General features: G+C 36.4%; 1 protein-coding gene across 4 annotated transcripts; it reads right to left on the reverse strand.

Annotated features, from left to right (window-relative positions):
• Nucleotides 1-344: 344 nt before the first annotated feature.
• Nucleotides 345-13544, reverse strand: LOC126832210 (adhesive plaque matrix protein 2). Of its 4 annotated transcripts, XM_050562922.1 has the most exons (9): nt 13309-13544; nt 12686-12793; nt 11696-11803; nt 10674-10784; nt 5752-5862; nt 2371-2472; nt 2034-2232; nt 809-930; nt 345-431 (listed from the first exon to the last, which is right to left on the reverse strand). In XM_050562922.1, the coding sequence occupies exons 1-9, from the start codon at nt 13469-13471 to the stop codon at nt 424-426; spliced, it is 1032 nt and encodes a 343-aa protein (XP_050418879.1). In that variant the 5' UTR covers nt 13472-13544; the 3' UTR covers nt 345-423. The 4 variants fall into 4 exon arrangements, 3 of the variants coding, with proteins under 3 accessions (XP_050418879.1, XP_050418881.1, XP_050418882.1); XM_050562924.1 differs by lacking the exon at nt 10674-10784; XM_050562925.1 differs by lacking the exon at nt 5752-5862.
• Nucleotides 13545-17779: the final 4235 nt, after the last annotated feature.

A 17779-nucleotide genomic window follows, 5' to 3' on the forward strand; every position in this document is an offset into this window, starting at 1 on the left:
CATCCTTTTCAAATTTGTTCAACATTCAAGTTTTCCTTTCAGATAAGCTACAGTGGAAACAAGATGCTGTGTGGGCGTATTCCGTACTGAACGGAATTGGGTCATTTTTGTACTGCTATTCTTATTAGAGATCCATTTTTCACATTATTGTCGATTTCAGGTGATTCCAATAGCGCTAAATGACGCATTGAGACTTTTAAGTGAACAAATGAAAATAACAGTAAGAACTGTTTATTTAGGTTATTGGTCAGTTTAAAGAATGTGTTTAGTTTTGTTACTTAAGTGAATTTAGATTAATTTGGATATAGTCATTACATAGAGTTAACAATTCATGTGTGGATGGCTATATTTGTTTATGAAGAATACAACACGACTGTCTTACTGTTGATATCTTGAATGTATACATCTCTTGATCTCTTGGCTTTATACATCTGAAAACAGACAAATAAAGACAATTATGTGAAATATATAGAAATATCTAAATGCAGCATTTGTTCTTGCAAATGGCTGTTTTAAAACTATTGTATTATACCAGTGGTTATTATCTATATACTAGTATACACCACTAGTTGTTAGTATATACCAGTGGTTATTATCTATATACTAGTATATACTAGTATATAGATAACAACTACTAGTATATACCAGTAGTTGTTATCTATATACTAGTATATACCAGTAGTTGTTATCTATATACTAGTATATACAAGTGGTTTAGCTATATACGAGTATACACCAGTGGTTATTATTTATTTACTAGTATACACCAGTGGTTACTTGTATAAAAATATAATACAACATTTCATACCTGTGTAGGTAATGCTTAGGTTAAAACCAATGCATGAATCCTCGTAATCTGATGTAAATCGCACGGTGGTGTTTTCACCAGTCGGTACTACGATAGGATCTGGCGGTACCCCACCACAATATCTATAATATATAAAATAGACCACTTCAGTTATTTATATGCATGACGTTAAAAATAAGTTTTTAGTCGACAAAATAAAGTGTCTGAAATCACACTACGTTTTTGGTCTGAAGCCATTCTGCCTTATGTGATAGTTTTCCGGCTTTGAGCATTATTTGTTTCATTTTAGAGCAGATTCTGTTCGGGAAGACGGTAAAGTGTGAAAAAAAAATATTTTGGCGGAAATTTTTATTATTTTCCTTGTTGTCTTCTAGTCATCAAATTAAGTGTTGAAATCCCAATATGCCACAATTTTTGGGCATCGATCATTATTTGTGTCATCAGTTTTTGGGAATCAAATTTTTAGATTTTAACTAAACCATTGAAAATTAGTGTAATGTCTAGAGCCACTTAAAAGTAGCCGCTCAGCTCAAAGCAGGACACGTGCTAAAATTCATACCCCCCCCCCCCGCCCAACTTACCCCCGGGCTGATTACCAACTCCCAGGAATTTGAGCGGGAATTTTGTCGACCACTTCATTTCTGCCGACAACTCGGAATTCAGATGGTCAGTGTTGGGTGTCGGTTCTAAAGCTAGATAAATAACGATATATTGAACTTTCTTGTTGCTTTACTCACTGGCTGGAGGCCTAGAAGGTCCATCGGGATTTTCAGGCGTGGTTTCCTGTGGTGCAGGATGGAGGGCATGACAAGAACAGCTGTCCAGTCGTTCGGATGGGACGAAAAACCGAGGACCGGTGTATACGTTGGCTTTCGCGTAAAAGATCCCTTGCAGATGGAATTCGATATAAGAGTAGGCCGTAGTGCCAGTGCCGCTGCCCGGGCAAAACTTCCCTCATAGCACACTGTATGGCGTATGCCCGTATTCATCAGTCCAGTCGGAGCAGAACAGTAGAACGTTAAACCCCATTTCATTTCACTGGCCGGAATTGCAGGCAGACGTTTTTGTGACCATCTAATTTGCATGCTTCGGGAAATGCTTTTTCGTTGCCCCTCCCCCGTACCTGTACACACTATGTGTCTACTTTGCTATTTGTTTTGGGGCTTACGTATATACCCGGTAGATGTAACTGTGGGGTTCTTATTGACAAGATAGATTGGGTTACCTTACTCCCTGAAGCTTTAGATAATCAAATACACAAAATACACCAGTACGTAATTCAACATCGCAATCTTCAGCAGCAAGTTCAATGCCATACTGTGCGTCAAGAGTTAAGGTGATATTCTGTCCAGGTCGGCCAATTATAACATAGCACTTCCCAAAGCCACCTGGATAATATTGTGGGTAATTCGGTGATGTTATAACTGAAATTAGTTCGACAGTAATGGTTATATTATTAATTGCATTTATAACGTAACGATCACTGCAGCATACACGGCGCATATTGTCACTACTTACAAACCAAATTTACAGTCTGAGGGCTTGAAATTAAATATACTTACTTCCATCATTTACAATATTAGTACATCGACATTCAAATCCACCATCAACACGAAAACATGTATCCCCGACCTCGTTACATGGACTCGGGTCACATAAATCAACTACAAAATAATAAATATACTATTCAAAAAAAGTAGGGGATATTTGATTTTGGGGGCATAATACTAAAATATGCAAATGACTACGAAAAAAGTCACTATAGAACCTAACAGAAGAAACATTTCCAGTTACATGTGACGCCCAAACGCACCAATAGCTACCGCATGGAATGCAGGTGATGCTTGGGATCATCATGGGGGTCCAACCCAAGATTTGCACGACTCTGACTTTGAATGTTACAGTCATTGTGGCATTGAATTCCAGGGTGGAAACATCAGTTTAATTGTTTTAGTGACCAGAAAACAAATTTTGATATGCGTCGGCTTACCCAAAATGAAAGGTTACGTGCCCTTGGCATGCTACAGATCGGCACAACACAGGCGGTTGTGGCGCGGACGATGAATGTTTCTCAGTCTGTCATAAGCAGGCTATGGTCCAGATACCGTGATACACAATCTGTACAGGACAGACCACGCTCAGGTCGACCAAGGGCGACAACTCAAGCCCAGGATCGATTTATCCGTACCTTGGCCTTGAGAAATCGTGTCATCACAGCAAATCAGATCAGCGCTCGTCTTCAAACAGACACTGGTGTGAGAGTGAGTGGCCAGACGATTCGGAATCGACTGCATAGGGGTCACCTTCGCGCCCGACGTCCTCGCGTGATCCCTTGTTTGAGAGATCACATTCAGGCAAGACGTCGTTGGTGTAGGGATCGTCAACACTGGGATAATCGACGCTGGAGCAATGTGATGTTTTCAGATGAGTCAAGGTTCACTGTTGATTTTTTGGACAGACGTAGGAGGGTGTGGCGTCGTCGAAACGAGCGCTTCCAAGACGTTAACGTCATCAGACTTGATCGATTTGGGGGTGGTTCTGTTATGGTGTGGGGAGGCATCACTGTTGCTGGAAGAACGGCTTTACATGTTGTTGCAGGGCGTGTTACAGGCCAGTACTACCGGGACAACATCTTGGCAGTCCATGTTGTGCCGTTCGCACGACGTCATGGCCGCCGTTTCATCTTCCAGGATGACAACGCAAGATGTCACAGGGCCAGGATCGTTACAGGTTACCTCCAACAACAGAACATCACCACATTACCTTGGCCAGCACTGAGTCCCGACCTCTCCCCCATCGAGCATGTCTGGGATGCTTGGACAGAGGTTACGTCAACGTCAACAACGTCATGCCAATGTCCAAGAACTTGCTGCTGCGTTGCAACAGGAATGGGACAATCTGGACCAAAATGACCTTAGACGTCTCATTAGGAGTATGCCACGTCGGATCAATGCTTGTTTGGCAAACAGAGGAGGATTTACCCGTTACTGACTTGGTTGTGATGCTGTGGTAACTTTGCTGTTTGACCCCGGGTATCATTTTACCCTTATAATGGTCAGTCTGTGCCTTACTTAGTCTAACGATCATTTGGAATAAATCGATGAATGTGAACTTCATTTCATTTTGTCATTTGTTTCTTCGTCAGTTTCATTAGGTGACTTTAATAACACTTAAAAATCAAATATCCCCTACTTTTTTTGAATAGTACAAGACAATGTAAAAAAGTAACCACCACAAAATGACTAACAATTCCATTTACAACTGTGTTATATTTATAAGTCACTCTACAAACCGTGTAGCATTACCTGGGCGACCTTCGGTTATCGTGATTTCTTGACTATGGTCGAACTAACTGAATCCGAATTTCATTTAGTCCGGACCATAGTCCGAAAATACTGAACCATGCTATTGTGGCATGGTCGAAGTAGTTCCAAGATGGCGGTGTCGATGAAACGAAAGTGTAGACTATGTAAAAAGAATCTATTTTTGTTAAGTATATGATTTTAGGGAAGCTTGAATGGATTTTAAATGGTTGCTACGTCTATGAGCAGATTATTTTTGTCTCGTATATTATGTCTGAATCTATGTAAGTCTAAAAATTAAGCATTATTTCAATATTTGCGCTATTCAAAAAGTAAAGTCAAATTACAAGGAATTTTGTCGTCTTTAAAATTAATTTGAGTCGCGCAAATTTAACTTCATGAAAGTATTATTTGTTTATTAAAATATATAACACAGCGATTCATTATCCTCCATGGAGATATTTATAGACCTTCCTGGAGCTTAAGGGTTTTTTTTTCAGGGTTATGGTCGAGGTCTAAAGCAGAGTAAAATGACATCACCATGTCCCTGGGGGCAACCATCTTTGAACAGAGTCGCGCAAATTTAACTTCATGAAAGTATTATTTGTTTATTAAAATATATAACACAGCGATTCATTATCCTCCATGGAGATATTTATAGACCTTCCTGGAGCTTAAGGGTTTTTTTTCAGGGTTATGGTCGAGGTCTAAAGCAGAGTAAAATGACATCACCATGTCCCTGGGGGCAACCATCTTTGAACAGACGATGGTCCCGACCATTCGCGTTCGGTTTCTAGTTCCGACCACTAGTCGTGAAAAAATTATAACCGAAGGTCGCCCAGTCGGTCGAATATGGAAAGAAAAACCGCCAAAACCTTACCGCATCCGATATGTGACATCTTTGCCACACATCCCTGTTTTATTATTATTATTATTATTACAGCATATTTATAGTGCACCCTTTCATATAACATGTTCAGGGGCACTTTACAAAGTGACAATGTAAATCACACACAAGATTATGGGCATGTTAACGATTGTATACAGAGTCAGTTAAAAACCTGATTAAATAAATGTGTTTTAAGTTGTTTTTTAAAAGAATATAGAGATGTACAACATCTTAAACTAAATGGTAGATTATTCCATAAAACAGGTGCTTGATAACTAAAAGAGCGCTGACCATAAGAGACTAGTTGAACAGTTTTGGGCTTTAAAAGTAGTTTATCTGATGTACGTAATGTTCGGCCAGGTGTATAAAGTTCTAAAAGATCTGAGAGGTAAACAGGAGCTAAATTATTTAAACATTTAAAAGTAAGTAATAAAATCTTAAAATCAATTCTATATTTAACAGGTAACCAGTGTAAATTATATAAAACAGGAGTTATGTGGTCACATTTCTCAGTTAAAGTAACAAGTCTAGCCGCAGTATTCTGTACTTTTTGTAATTTATCTATAAGCTTTAAAGGTAAACCAACTAAAAGTGAATTAAAGTTATCTGATCGTCTAGGCACAACTGGCGTGGATACTGTTGGAACTCGGTAGTCTTGGTTATTTATTTAATTATGGCTACCTAAATCAGATATCATATATGTTTTTATACCGAAGAAGGTTAAATAGTTTACAAGCAATGTACCAGTTTACCTTCACAATAGGCCCCTATAAATCCAGGAAGACAGCTACAATTCACAACAAATTCTGATGGATAACATGTGCCATTATTTACACAGGGGTTGTATGCATCACAGGGATTTACTGAAATTAAATTGAAGAAATCCATACCTCACATACATTGGTGTACCATGTAACAACCATTTGAAGGGGCCCCAGTTATAAAAATGCTTGGCCGCTTTCGGGAAAAACCTATCTCAATCGTAGGGTGACCCATGCAACAATAATTTATCCGCTAAGAAATTCGGTCTTACCTGGAGAGTTGTTGACTGTCCAACGACGAATTTCTGAATGATGACGAAACAGCGCCGGGTCCACTGGGAGCACGTGCGAGTAATTCATCGCAGCAAATATCCACTATATATGGTCATGCACGTGGTATTGTCACAACATCAGATGGTTTATAAACACAAGTTAAAATTTATTTCACCACGCTTTTGTCTTTCGAAATTATTTGATCGCAAACTACGTTCAAAATTCTAAAAATTATTGTCGTTTTTATTTTTCAATTAGCTATTTATCTACAGAGTGTTGTCATTTAGTTTCGGCGATTTCACATCTCCGTAGAAATTGTTTTAGTCGAGATAAGAAAAAAAGCCGTAGTTATCTTTTTATTTTTTAAAGGTTCCTAAAATCTTCGTGGAATTGCTAAAACGACTGGTGTCAAATCAGAAAATAAACAAATTGTTTCGTATCTTAAATTTGCTACCGGGAATTAATCGAAACGCACAATAGTCTCGGTTGACTATATTTACTGTTCGAGACTATTGGCTTTTAGGGTTAAAGGGAAATAAATCGTTTTAATTTATTTAGGAATTGACCGACGGACTTGTTTTAATTTGTTGTCAACCCATTCAATTAGCAAGCATGACGTCCAACGATGAATTACTATCCAGCATTGGTTTGGGCGATCACTATGATCTCAGTACAATAACTAAACTTCCCTTCGCAAGAATTACAAATAGGCTAGTACTAGGCATTATTAATAAATTTCCGACCAATACGGAGCACCGGTCTATAATTACTGCTTTAAATGACGACTGCGTGACGTTTGATGACAAAGGTATTCAAAGTAGGCTGGTCAGACTGAAGACAAAGACTAGAAAGCTGGGTAAAAATAAAAATAATTCTAATAAAGCTTTAAAATTATATGACGATTATCTCGACAGTCCTTTTTTCCCCGGGTTTGTGGACAAGACACCATCGGCAGATACCAGCACGATACATTTAATAAATAGAGAGACACAGACATCTGTCGATGCTGCGACTTTGACCAAATTAAATAGGAAAAATAAGAATTTATTAAGAAGGGTCAATACGTATATAAAAAAAATTTTCCGTTTAAAAAATCGACTAAGGAAGACCTCAAAAGAATTGATTCGCGCGAAGGCTAATAATAATAAAGTTTTGGCAAATAAAAAAACTGGTTGTAAGTCCCAACCTCGTGGCGAAGAAGTAATTTTGTATGATGTCAAAAATCAAAGATACACTCCAGAATGCCATAATTTGGTAATGCAACTAAAAAACCTCAACGTTTCCGATAGGAACGTCAACGCGGTTATAACCGCATGTTTGGCTGTCGCGGGACTGAAATCTCATTATACCCCAAAAAGAACTACAGTTCAAAGAATATCATGTGAGCGCGTCGGTGTATCTTTAAAGCATGTTTCAGAAACCTTAAAGTCAGCAAAAAACACCACTTTATATACGGACGAAACTACAAAATTTGGCTCCAAATTCGGTACATATGCACTAACCGCTGACTCGACTCATACGCCAATTATTATTGGTCTTCGGAATATGGCTGATAAATCTGCGCAAACTACTCTTGCAACTTTAAATGAAATTTTGGCAGATCTTGATGATATAGCTGGGCCCATTAGTAAATCCGTAATTTTCGAAATTAGAAATACAATGTTAGACAGAGCCAGCACCGAAAAGCTTTTTAACAATTTATTTACAGAGTACAGAGGCAATATTTGTTCTAAATTAGTAGAAAACTGGTCAGATTTATCAGATTCAGAGCGAAATATTCACCTAAATATAAATCATTTCTTTTGCGGTCTTCATCTATTAACTGGTTTGGCCGATAAAAGTGCGTCTGAATTGAAGAAATTTGAGGAAATGTATTTTAAAACGTATTCGGCCCAAACGTTTAAAACCGCTTCTTCATTTTTGCCAAACGATCCTGGGTGTGTTCGATTGGTTCGGACCATCTGTAAAGCCTTTACAAAGGGTGGGGACGAAATGTCGGGTTGTTATTTGCCTTTTAAGTTGTATCTCAAGTCCCTTGGGATTTCAAAGTTACCGCGAACGCCATTTCATGGTAACCGGTTTAATATTATTTTCCACAATGCCGCAATTGTAAATTATATGGCCAAGCATATAACAAATTTTCTTGGTGATTTTGGAACAGAAAATAGATTGACCCAAAGCATATTGAGTGCCAGGCTTTGGGCTTGATAGATAAATTAATTACAGCTCCACTGTGGCGCATACTAGAAAGCGGCATTAATGCACTTGACATGAAAACTATTTATCAGAAATTACATGATTTTTTGGAAAACCCGAATATTGAAAACTTTGTTGAAGGTAAATCACACCCATTTGAATCTCTAATCAAAATTGAAAATGATTCGGTCCTTGCTAACCTGACGAAATTTGATTCTGATTTATCTTTTAATTCAAATATTTTACTTGAGTATCGAGATGACTTTAATCCTTCGTGTTCGAGTTCTGCCATGCCTCACAACAAATTACCGGAAACCGTGTTCAGTCATCTCGATAGATTAATGAGGATCGCGCCCTCGTCTAATATTTTTGGCAACGAAGCGTCCATTTTATATAAAATGAATAAATCTGATGAATGGCTAAAAAATCTTTCACCTGATAACGTAATTTGGTCTTAATGGATGCTCAAACGATAACTAAAAATCAACTTTCTAAATTTAGGCAAAGACGGGAAGAAATCGAAAAAAAAAGCTAGCGGTTCTTTTGGCAAAAAAGAATGAATTAATACAAAAGGGGAAACGTGAGATTAGGAAAAAAAGAGTGCCTAACAACAGAAATTATCGGGGTGGGTCTTTGGAAAAGTAAAGAGGGTATGGAAAATGGGCTTTTACAACTTACAGATAGGGAAATAAAAGAGGCACTGAAGGCACAGCTCCGGTTTCGTAGGTATGTTTTAAATCAGCAAGTTGCCAATAAGTCTATATTTTATTTTTCTGTCGCCAGTAAGGAACACTCGATTTCAGTTTTAAAAGAAAATTTACAAAAATTAATTGACCTGGCTGATCCTACCTAACCGGAAGAAACTTTCAATGCCCCTTTTTAGCGGTTATAAAAAAAATACAATTTCTTCATTCTTCGTTTCTAAAACCATTTTATTTGTCAATCCAGACGTCCCAGCAGACCGACATTCCGACACTTCTCACAGTATTTTAACAATTCATTATTTAATAACTGTTTTCTTTAAACCAATCGGTTAATTTTCGGATAGCAATTTATTTTATAAAATACGCCTACAACTGTAGATCTGCTTGAAAAGTTGCTTTTGAGATACTCTAAGTAAAACTTAACTTTTTATTTTGTCCCAAGGGGAACAATTTGGAATATATGTTTATTACAGATTAATTCTAAATTACATATCTGTGTTTGGTAAATAATGACTATGTATTATTTATTATCAATCGATTTGTGAATTGTCGTAACAGATCGTGTTTTGTGGTAAGATTTGAGTTACGCTTTGTTTGATAAAGTGAGTACACCTGCGCTGATTACCTTAATTTTTAACCTATATAGCTGACAAGATAATATTGACTGTTTTATAAAAAATATCTGCCAAGACAGATGTTATACTGTACATATAAATGTATGTAAGAGTGTTGTAATAGACGACATACCGTTATGAAAGAAGATCTAACATACAGGCATGTTGATTTAGAGGGCGTTGGTCACGATGAGATGTGTTTTTGTTAATGTTATCGATCGCTTTCAGTCCCTATAAAGTTATAGGAAATACATATTAATATAATCAGCATATTTATACTTGTGTAAATGCTATCTTACAAGAAGGAACGTCCTCCCGAATTTGAATTTGTTCTTAATTATGTATCTTCTAGTTTGTATTCACTTATTCAAACCCAACTACAAAATGTCAATGTACATCTCAAATCTGTACATAACTTGATCAGCTATTGCATATTTTTCATTTAGATCGATTAAAATAGTCTGTCATTATTTATTTAATACTCTAATTACTCCATGAAACTTTTCGTCAATATACATACTTTCCGAACATTATTTCTTAAATGGGACATCAAATATTAATTTACAAAGGCACATTCACATATAAATACCAATATAAATAGACCTATGTGTCTATGGGTATACAGAAAATATAAATAGATTGGTCTAATATATCTACAAAAACTTGGTAAATAATGACTATGTATTATATATTATCAATCGATTTGTGAATTGTCGTAACAGATCGTGTTTTGTGGTAAGATTTGAGTTACGCTTTGTTTGATAAAGTGAGTACACCTGCGCTGATTACATTGAAAACCCAAAACAAATATGTCCGCGGATGGTGCACAAAAGCAGTGTATTTTACAATGCAGTCGAATGGATATATCTTGTGAAATATAGCACGCAGGTACAGTTTATTGGCAGTTTATAATAAAGGATCATCTAGGGTTGTTGTTTATATAAATATAGTGCCATAACTGTAAATAGTTTTCAAGATTTTTTTCAGCTCGGGTCACCCTATCAATCGGTTATAGCTGTTCTGCGAAATGTATCCCGCCCGACCAACGCCGAAATACCAGTAAATTTATTTTTTCAATATAACAGTACGTGCACGTTACAAGGGGAGCACGATAGTACCAGCTTACCTTGGCAAAAGGCCCCTATAAATCCAGGAGGACAGCTACAATTTACAACAAATTCTGATGGATAACACGTGCCATTATTTATACAGGGGTTGTATACATCACAGCGATTTACTAAAAGTCAATTGATGAAATGCAGACCTCACATATTAGTAATAATGTATTAGATAGTGAGTGATCATAATTCTAATGGTTAATATGGATCTTAGTGAGCTAGAAAATATCAGTGATTTATGTAAACTGGTGATGATTGTAACAAGTAGGCTACTGGTGAGGATATGACATTACCAAGTAAGTATTTATCAGTGATTTATGTAAACTGGTGATGATTGTAACAAGTAGGCTACTGGTGAGGATATGACATTACCAAGTAAGTATTTATCAGTGATTTATGTAAACTGGTGATGATTGTAACAAGTAGGCTACTGGTGAGGATATGACATTACCAAGTAAGTATTTATCAGTGATTTATGTAAACTGGTGATGATTGTAAAAAGTAGGCTACTGGTGAGGATATGACATTACCAAGTAAGTAAAGTGACATCCTACAGTCTAATCGATGCCATAAGTAAATTATTCACATCAATTCTGTATAGCATGTTAGAGAAATGGTCCATTGAGCAGCAGAGGAATAAGCTGGGATCAGGAAAAACTATTCAGTGGTAATGAATTTATATTAGTACCTGTTGAACAGGTCGATTATATTAGGTATTAATGATTTCAGGTGCGCCTTTGTCGGAATTAATAGAAAAAAGGTATGTTATACATTGTTAGAACAAACTTATATGGAACTGTGGTTACAATGATATAAAGTTTAATGTAATGAGATAATTCAGATGTAATGAGTGAATGCAGATGTAATGGGATAATTCAGATGTAACGAGTGAATTCTCATGTCACTCTAGTGTCAAACAAGGCTGCATCCAGAGTCCGTTCGTTTCCTAAAATGATCTTATTGGTTGGTCAGTCTGACTCAGTCAAGACATGCTAAATTATTATGACAATAAAGAATGTAAGAAACTTACCGTCACAGTTTTTTCCTAAATATCCTGTAGTACAATTACAGCTGTAACCGTTATCAACTGGTGAACAAGTACCATCATTTTTACATGGGTTAGGTAGACATACGTTCACTAGAATTAAATGTGCACAAACAATATAAACATGTTGGCTGGTTTCTCGAAGGATTAATTCTCTCAATTTAATTTTTGAAGTAATTATATTCTTATTATTGTTTATTAATACTTCTCCACCAAATACTTAAACCTAACCCACAATCTCGTCAACAAGCACGTACCCTGATCCTATTTACCTCTCGGCGGCCATGGCCAAATCTGCAGGTGGCCTTAATAATTAGATTTAGAACCGTAACATGCGCAGTTCGCAATCTAGTCCCCTTTACCTGTAATCTTTCGCGAAAGAGTTTCCGCTATATCTGTAAATACAATCAGTATAAGCGCATTATATATTATTACAATCTCCGAAATATTTTTTAGCTTCTATTTGACTTTCGTCTATCCTTAGTTTATCCTTGTCTATCAAAACTAAGAATCGCGGTGCGTTGTCAAATGAGCTGTCAGCAAGAGATGAGTCGAAGCTGGAAATGAAGACAATCCTGCTTGAGAGAATACTACATGATAGGGTGGCTCATGCACCTACAGAAATACAGTCAACCGCTGATAGTTCGAGACTACCACTGAAGCGTGCACATTCGCCGTGTCGAGGCCAACTTTCTGACAGTATGATACTATAAATAGCCATGGCACGTGCAATTCTCTACAAATCTATCAACTATTACAGCCGTAAAAAATTTATTGTTGACGATTTTGAATAGCAGTAAAATTAAGCTTCTTGGTTATTACAGCAGATTTAGAAATTACATTCGTTTCATTTTTTAAATCGCTTTATCATTAACTGTACCGTTAAGAGCGGCATCTTTTGGTTTAGTACAAATACAAGTCTAAACGATCGCCCCATCAGAAAATTATTGATATATGATTTACAGTGTATCTTACCGTCACAGTTTTCTCCTAAATACCCAGGAGTACAACTACAGATGTAACCGTTATCGGCTGGTGAACACATACCATCATTTTTGCAAGGATCCGGATCACACACTGACACTAGAATTATTAATATTAACTAAATTAACATAGTTTTTCTATTTCATTATAACACAGTTAGACATTAATTACATGGTAAATGTTATAAAGGATTCACACAAACTTTTCAATTTTTAAAAAGTGTAACATATAATCTGGGCGTAAATATGCCCCGTAGCAAAGATATTTGTTTACCATGATGAAATTATTTTGAAATTAGTTAATAAATTGAAAAGTCTTCTTTGCGCCCACTGACAAATATAATGGCTTTAATCCGGAAAGAAAAATGAACTGGGGAAATCAACGTATTTTTCACTGTGATGGGGTTCCAAGGCAACCAGTTTCTGTCAGTGCCCAGAGCTAACCAGTCCGTCCCTGCAAACAACGGACGTCTCATATCGATTTTTAAAGCATGGTAGACATTATATTATACAGGCCGACAGTCCACCTGTATAGTGTAATTAGAAAATAACAAATCGTTAAAATGCCCCCCCCCCCCGAAAAAATATAAAAAACAAAACAAAAAAACCCCTCACCTTTGCAGCAGTTTTCACACAAATGAGCTTCTTTAACCTCTGTGCAACTAATGCATCTTGGATTTTTCATGCCCCCTTCCCTTGGCCAAGGCCACCAACTCCTTTGTCCGGAGACAGTCACAACAGTGGTCAAGACCAATGCAATCCAAAAGATAACACGCATGACGATAATAGTATAATTATTTCGTTTTAATGCAAAGAGTACGTGACACAATTAGACTATTGAACAAGGGAGTTTATCGTTTATTTTATACACAAATAACTGATCACATGACGTGTCGTTTGAACATACTATTTTTGGAGGGTTCTTCCTGCAAATAGTATGCATCAGTTGTGTTTGGAAATAAAATCAGTAACTTTTATGTGGTCGTTAAATTTTTTCCTCCTTGCTCGTGATTGGTTATTCAACTTCCTGTCGACATGTTGCTTTACTGTTGTTCTTCTGGAAATAATATTTCATATATGTGGTGTTAGTGTTTTCCTCCTTGCTCGTGATTTGTTATTCAAGATAAACGTGGCTTATGGATCGGATATATTCGTTTATGAGGAAAGGTATAGCAACATCAGTTGCAGAAATCGACATAAATATGTCTGTATATTTAGAAGCAAATTTTATTATCGGCTTAAATCGATTGTAACACGTGTTTAAATATTTGCATCCTCAACAGTCGATATCGTATATAAAAAAAAGTAGTTTAAAAATGATCTTTATTTCAATTTCATTTGTAAGTACAATACAGCATTAAAAAGAAATTACATGGATGTACAATCAATCGTTATTTAAGTATATATTTGATATAATATAATAATATGGGGTGCAAGGTGGTTGCGTTACCCTCTTTTGGGGACATTATTGCGCACCACCCTGCTTAGGTTATTTTAATTGGTTTGTGCAGGACGGAGCGTTTCCCTCATGGGGACAAGTTTTGCGCCCCGTCCCGCTCTGTGTTTTTTTAATTAATTAGTTTGGTTGCCAGATGGATTACGCTTCTCTCTAGTAGACACTTTTGCGTACTACCTGGCTTATGCATATCATTATATATTGTTTGGTTAAACCTATTTCTTCAATGAAATCCCAGATAAGCTGAGAGGTCCAGTATCTATCATCTGGCGGTGGAGAGAGGAGAGAACTGAGACAAAGTGTTCTCCCCATCCCTATCAGTTTGTCAGTCATTGATTGACTTTCTTTCTTTAGTCGATTAGTAGGTGTGAAAGGACAATATTGGTGTCAGTGATTATTACATATGTAATAGAATAACTAACATAGATTCCAAATATAATTTTTAAGTGAACCTTGTCATCGCGGTTCAACCGTGACCTCGATCCATTCAAAACGGAAGTGACGAATATCAAAGGAAAACAAACACGAAATATTACCACGATGAATGTAAACACAGACGATTTTGAGCACTCTGATAATATCTCAGAAGACGAAGAGTTGTTATATGAAAACGTGAGGGGTATCAGTTCGAGCCTGAATATTCACAAGAAGAACTGAATGCCATGAGATTGGAAAAAGCGAAAAGAGTTGACGAAACAGCGACCGTTTCTTCTGTCGAGATGGTGGAGGAAAGATACCGAACAGAAAGTACATTCTGGTGCACATGTAATTCTTGTTCAGTTATGCCTACGTCTGATGAATGTGTGTGTTGTCATGAAGACAGACGGTCTATAAGAAAGGTTCGTGAGTTTGATCCCGAGACACGTAAGTTCATACCAGAGCCGGATACTTTACACAGTCGTCTGGACACTTGTTTGTCATATCAACATAAACAAAATATAATAATATTAGTGTTATTCCTGTTGGGGCATACTTGTCATTAATGAACAGAAAGCTAATCATTTAAAGATCTGTATTTATTTTATATATAACCTGATATATATTATACTAATATCTATGGTAGGCCTACATGTAGGCTATAAGGCCATTTACTGGAAACTGAATTTAATCAATTTACACAGGGATTATTAGTTCAGTGAAACAGATCCATGGTTCAGTGTGAAATATTAATGTTTATATTTGGCTTCAGAAAAACGCTTTTGTCATCAGTGATTGGTTTTGGCTTTACACATTTGATAATTTGTTGACTTTTTTTAATTCCAGGTGGGGCAGAGTCAGTACAAAACTGTATAACAGAACACAGTGATTTTGGACCTCATATTAATAGAGGAGTTCTAACAACATTTTTTAAAACAAACCGTGTGAATTGGAAGAAGTTTCCGAAACCAAAGGGACCAAATGGCTGTTTAACTAATAGGTAATTTGAATGTAAAATACAATTTGATTATTACAAGTTTGGAAACTTAGTAATTACATGTATATGGAATCTTCCATTGTACTATGTACCAATTTATGGGATGCTCAGTAATATAACATTAATATAAGCCAACCATTGGATTACCTTTTAGACAATCAGATTTACCAATGAGTTTGGGTTACAAGATAGCAAATGGATAATTATTTAGTAGGCCTACTTCTATTTCTATTTTCATTAATCAGTTGTATAATTTTGTCACACATTAATAGATTTGACTAGACAATTTACAAATATGTTTACAAATTGTATGTGTAAAACTGATCTTTCTGTAAACATAAATTCAGTAATCTTAAACTGTCATGGCAAGAGATGGCTGCCAATCTGAACTGTAAAACACAAAAAAATGACATAATACCATTATCATTTCAATTTATTTATATAATTTAACACACAAGAAATGTGAAAAACCCTGTATTAACATCAATAATAAAAATTATTAAAAATAACAATAATACTGTAACATTGCTCTAATTTCAGTCAGTACACAGGCTTGTTGCCTACAGACATGTCCTGGAGTGGTTACTGGATGGTGAAAAGTTGGGTGCCAAGAATAGAGTGTCATTACCAGCGTGTATTTTCATGGAAATAAGAAAAAATTATCCTTCGCCCACAGATGAATACTTTGGTTTTCAATGGAATGAATAAAATATTTTATGATACTGTAGTCTCAATGTTATAATTGTAATCAGTGGTAATCAAAGCAGTAGTAATGCAATTCAATTTCATATAGTCTCCAAACGAATTAATAAAATATATGACATAAACTTAGGAACAAGGCACTGGAGCTTTTTGAAATAATGTATTTTGTTACAGAAGGCTTATTTTTGAGTGATTTGATATATGTGGTAGTGTCGCCCGATGTGCATAAAGAATTTCAAACCAGTCGCCCAAACTCATCGATTTGTCTACTTGCTTGGCGTAGGCGAGCCAATCAACTATCGTGCGCGTGCATGCTTCGACTATAAAACTGGGCGCGTATCATTCATCGGGGGAGTTTGAGTTAGTAACTCTCGAGGTAAGGTAACCTTATCATATGCAAGACACAGACCGGTCGTCAGAGTCGATAATCGCCTCATATCAACCAGATTGTGTTGATTTTCATAAAAATGTTCTGAATCGATCCACGTACTAAACCATATTGGAATTAAAATTTGGTCACTTGATTCGTAAAAAAGAATTCGGTGATTTCGTTTTTAATGGTGTTCTAGTAGTTTAGACATTGCGTTCTACTGCCAGACACTGGAGATATAGGCATTGCGGCCTTTTCACTTGATTCGTGAGGAAGAATTCGGTGATTTCGTTTTTATACGCCCACATTTTCATGTGGACGTATATTGTCGTCGCCCCTGTCCGTCCGTCCGTCCGTCCACAATTGTTTGTGAACAGTCTACAGGTCACAATTTTTATCCGATTTCAATGAAACTTGAAATATAGGTTCCTTTCGATATTGGCATGTATCGGACTGTAACTTCGTTTACTAAATATAGCAGATACTATGTTAGCAAAGTAAATCTCAGTTTTTTATTATAAGATGTCTCTCTTCAAGAACCATATCTATGGGGGGGGGGGGGGGTTATTAACCCTTATTCGTCGTCACAACTCATTTTTGTAATGCATGAATTACGGCATTTACTTCGGGAAGGGGCGCAATTGTTACTTGACTTTAGTTTAAAAGGTCCATTGCCCATGCGTAACCGTTTGTGTTTTTCATGTGGTTGATTGTGTTGTCTTGGCAAACTAAAACATCTTTTGACGGTCTTTTGGCTTTAATTAACCTTTTGCAGTAACGGAAGTCGATGTTTAATGCAGATTTTACCATATAATCAAGCATTAACATGCTAGAAGCGAACTTAACATCACAGATTGAACGCGGCGGAATATCAGAAGTAGTCTACCTATTAGTGTGACACTACAGTGACAAATTTGACTATCGCTAGTCACATTAATTAGGAACTAACTTTGGCCTCTACGTTGTGTATAAACTATTTCCATTGATCAATTGACTCTGGAACATTGTTTATGTTGACTACGTTAATATATGAAATATATTTGTCTCCATAAAACAAAGGTTAAATACAGGAAACTACAATATCTAGGACAGTACATTAGGAGTTATTATAGTATCTACGACCTGGGTTTAACAAGCCTAGAAC

Source organism: Patella vulgata, chromosome 9 (genome assembly GCF_932274485.2).
Source record: "Patella vulgata chromosome 9, xgPatVulg1.2, whole genome shotgun sequence".
Classification (NCBI taxonomy): Eukaryota; Metazoa; Mollusca; class Gastropoda; family Patellidae; genus Patella; species Patella vulgata.

What these genes read in the sequence shown, in the direction of transcription:
- LOC126832210 (XM_050562922.1), bottom strand. Translation starts at nt 13,471, where the DNA reads ATGCGTGTTATCTTTTGGATTGCATTGGTCTTGACCACTGTTGTGACT. An exon ending in GTGTGAAAACTGCTGCAAAG is followed by an intron (nt 12,794 to 13,308) that starts GTGAGGGGTTTT and finishes TAATAATTCTAG; the next exon opens with TGTCAGTGTGTGATCCGGAT. An exon ending in TTTAGGAGAAAACTGTGACG is followed by an intron (nt 11,804 to 12,685) that starts GTAAGATACACT and finishes ATTTAATTCTAG; the next exon opens with TGAACGTATGTCTACCTAAC.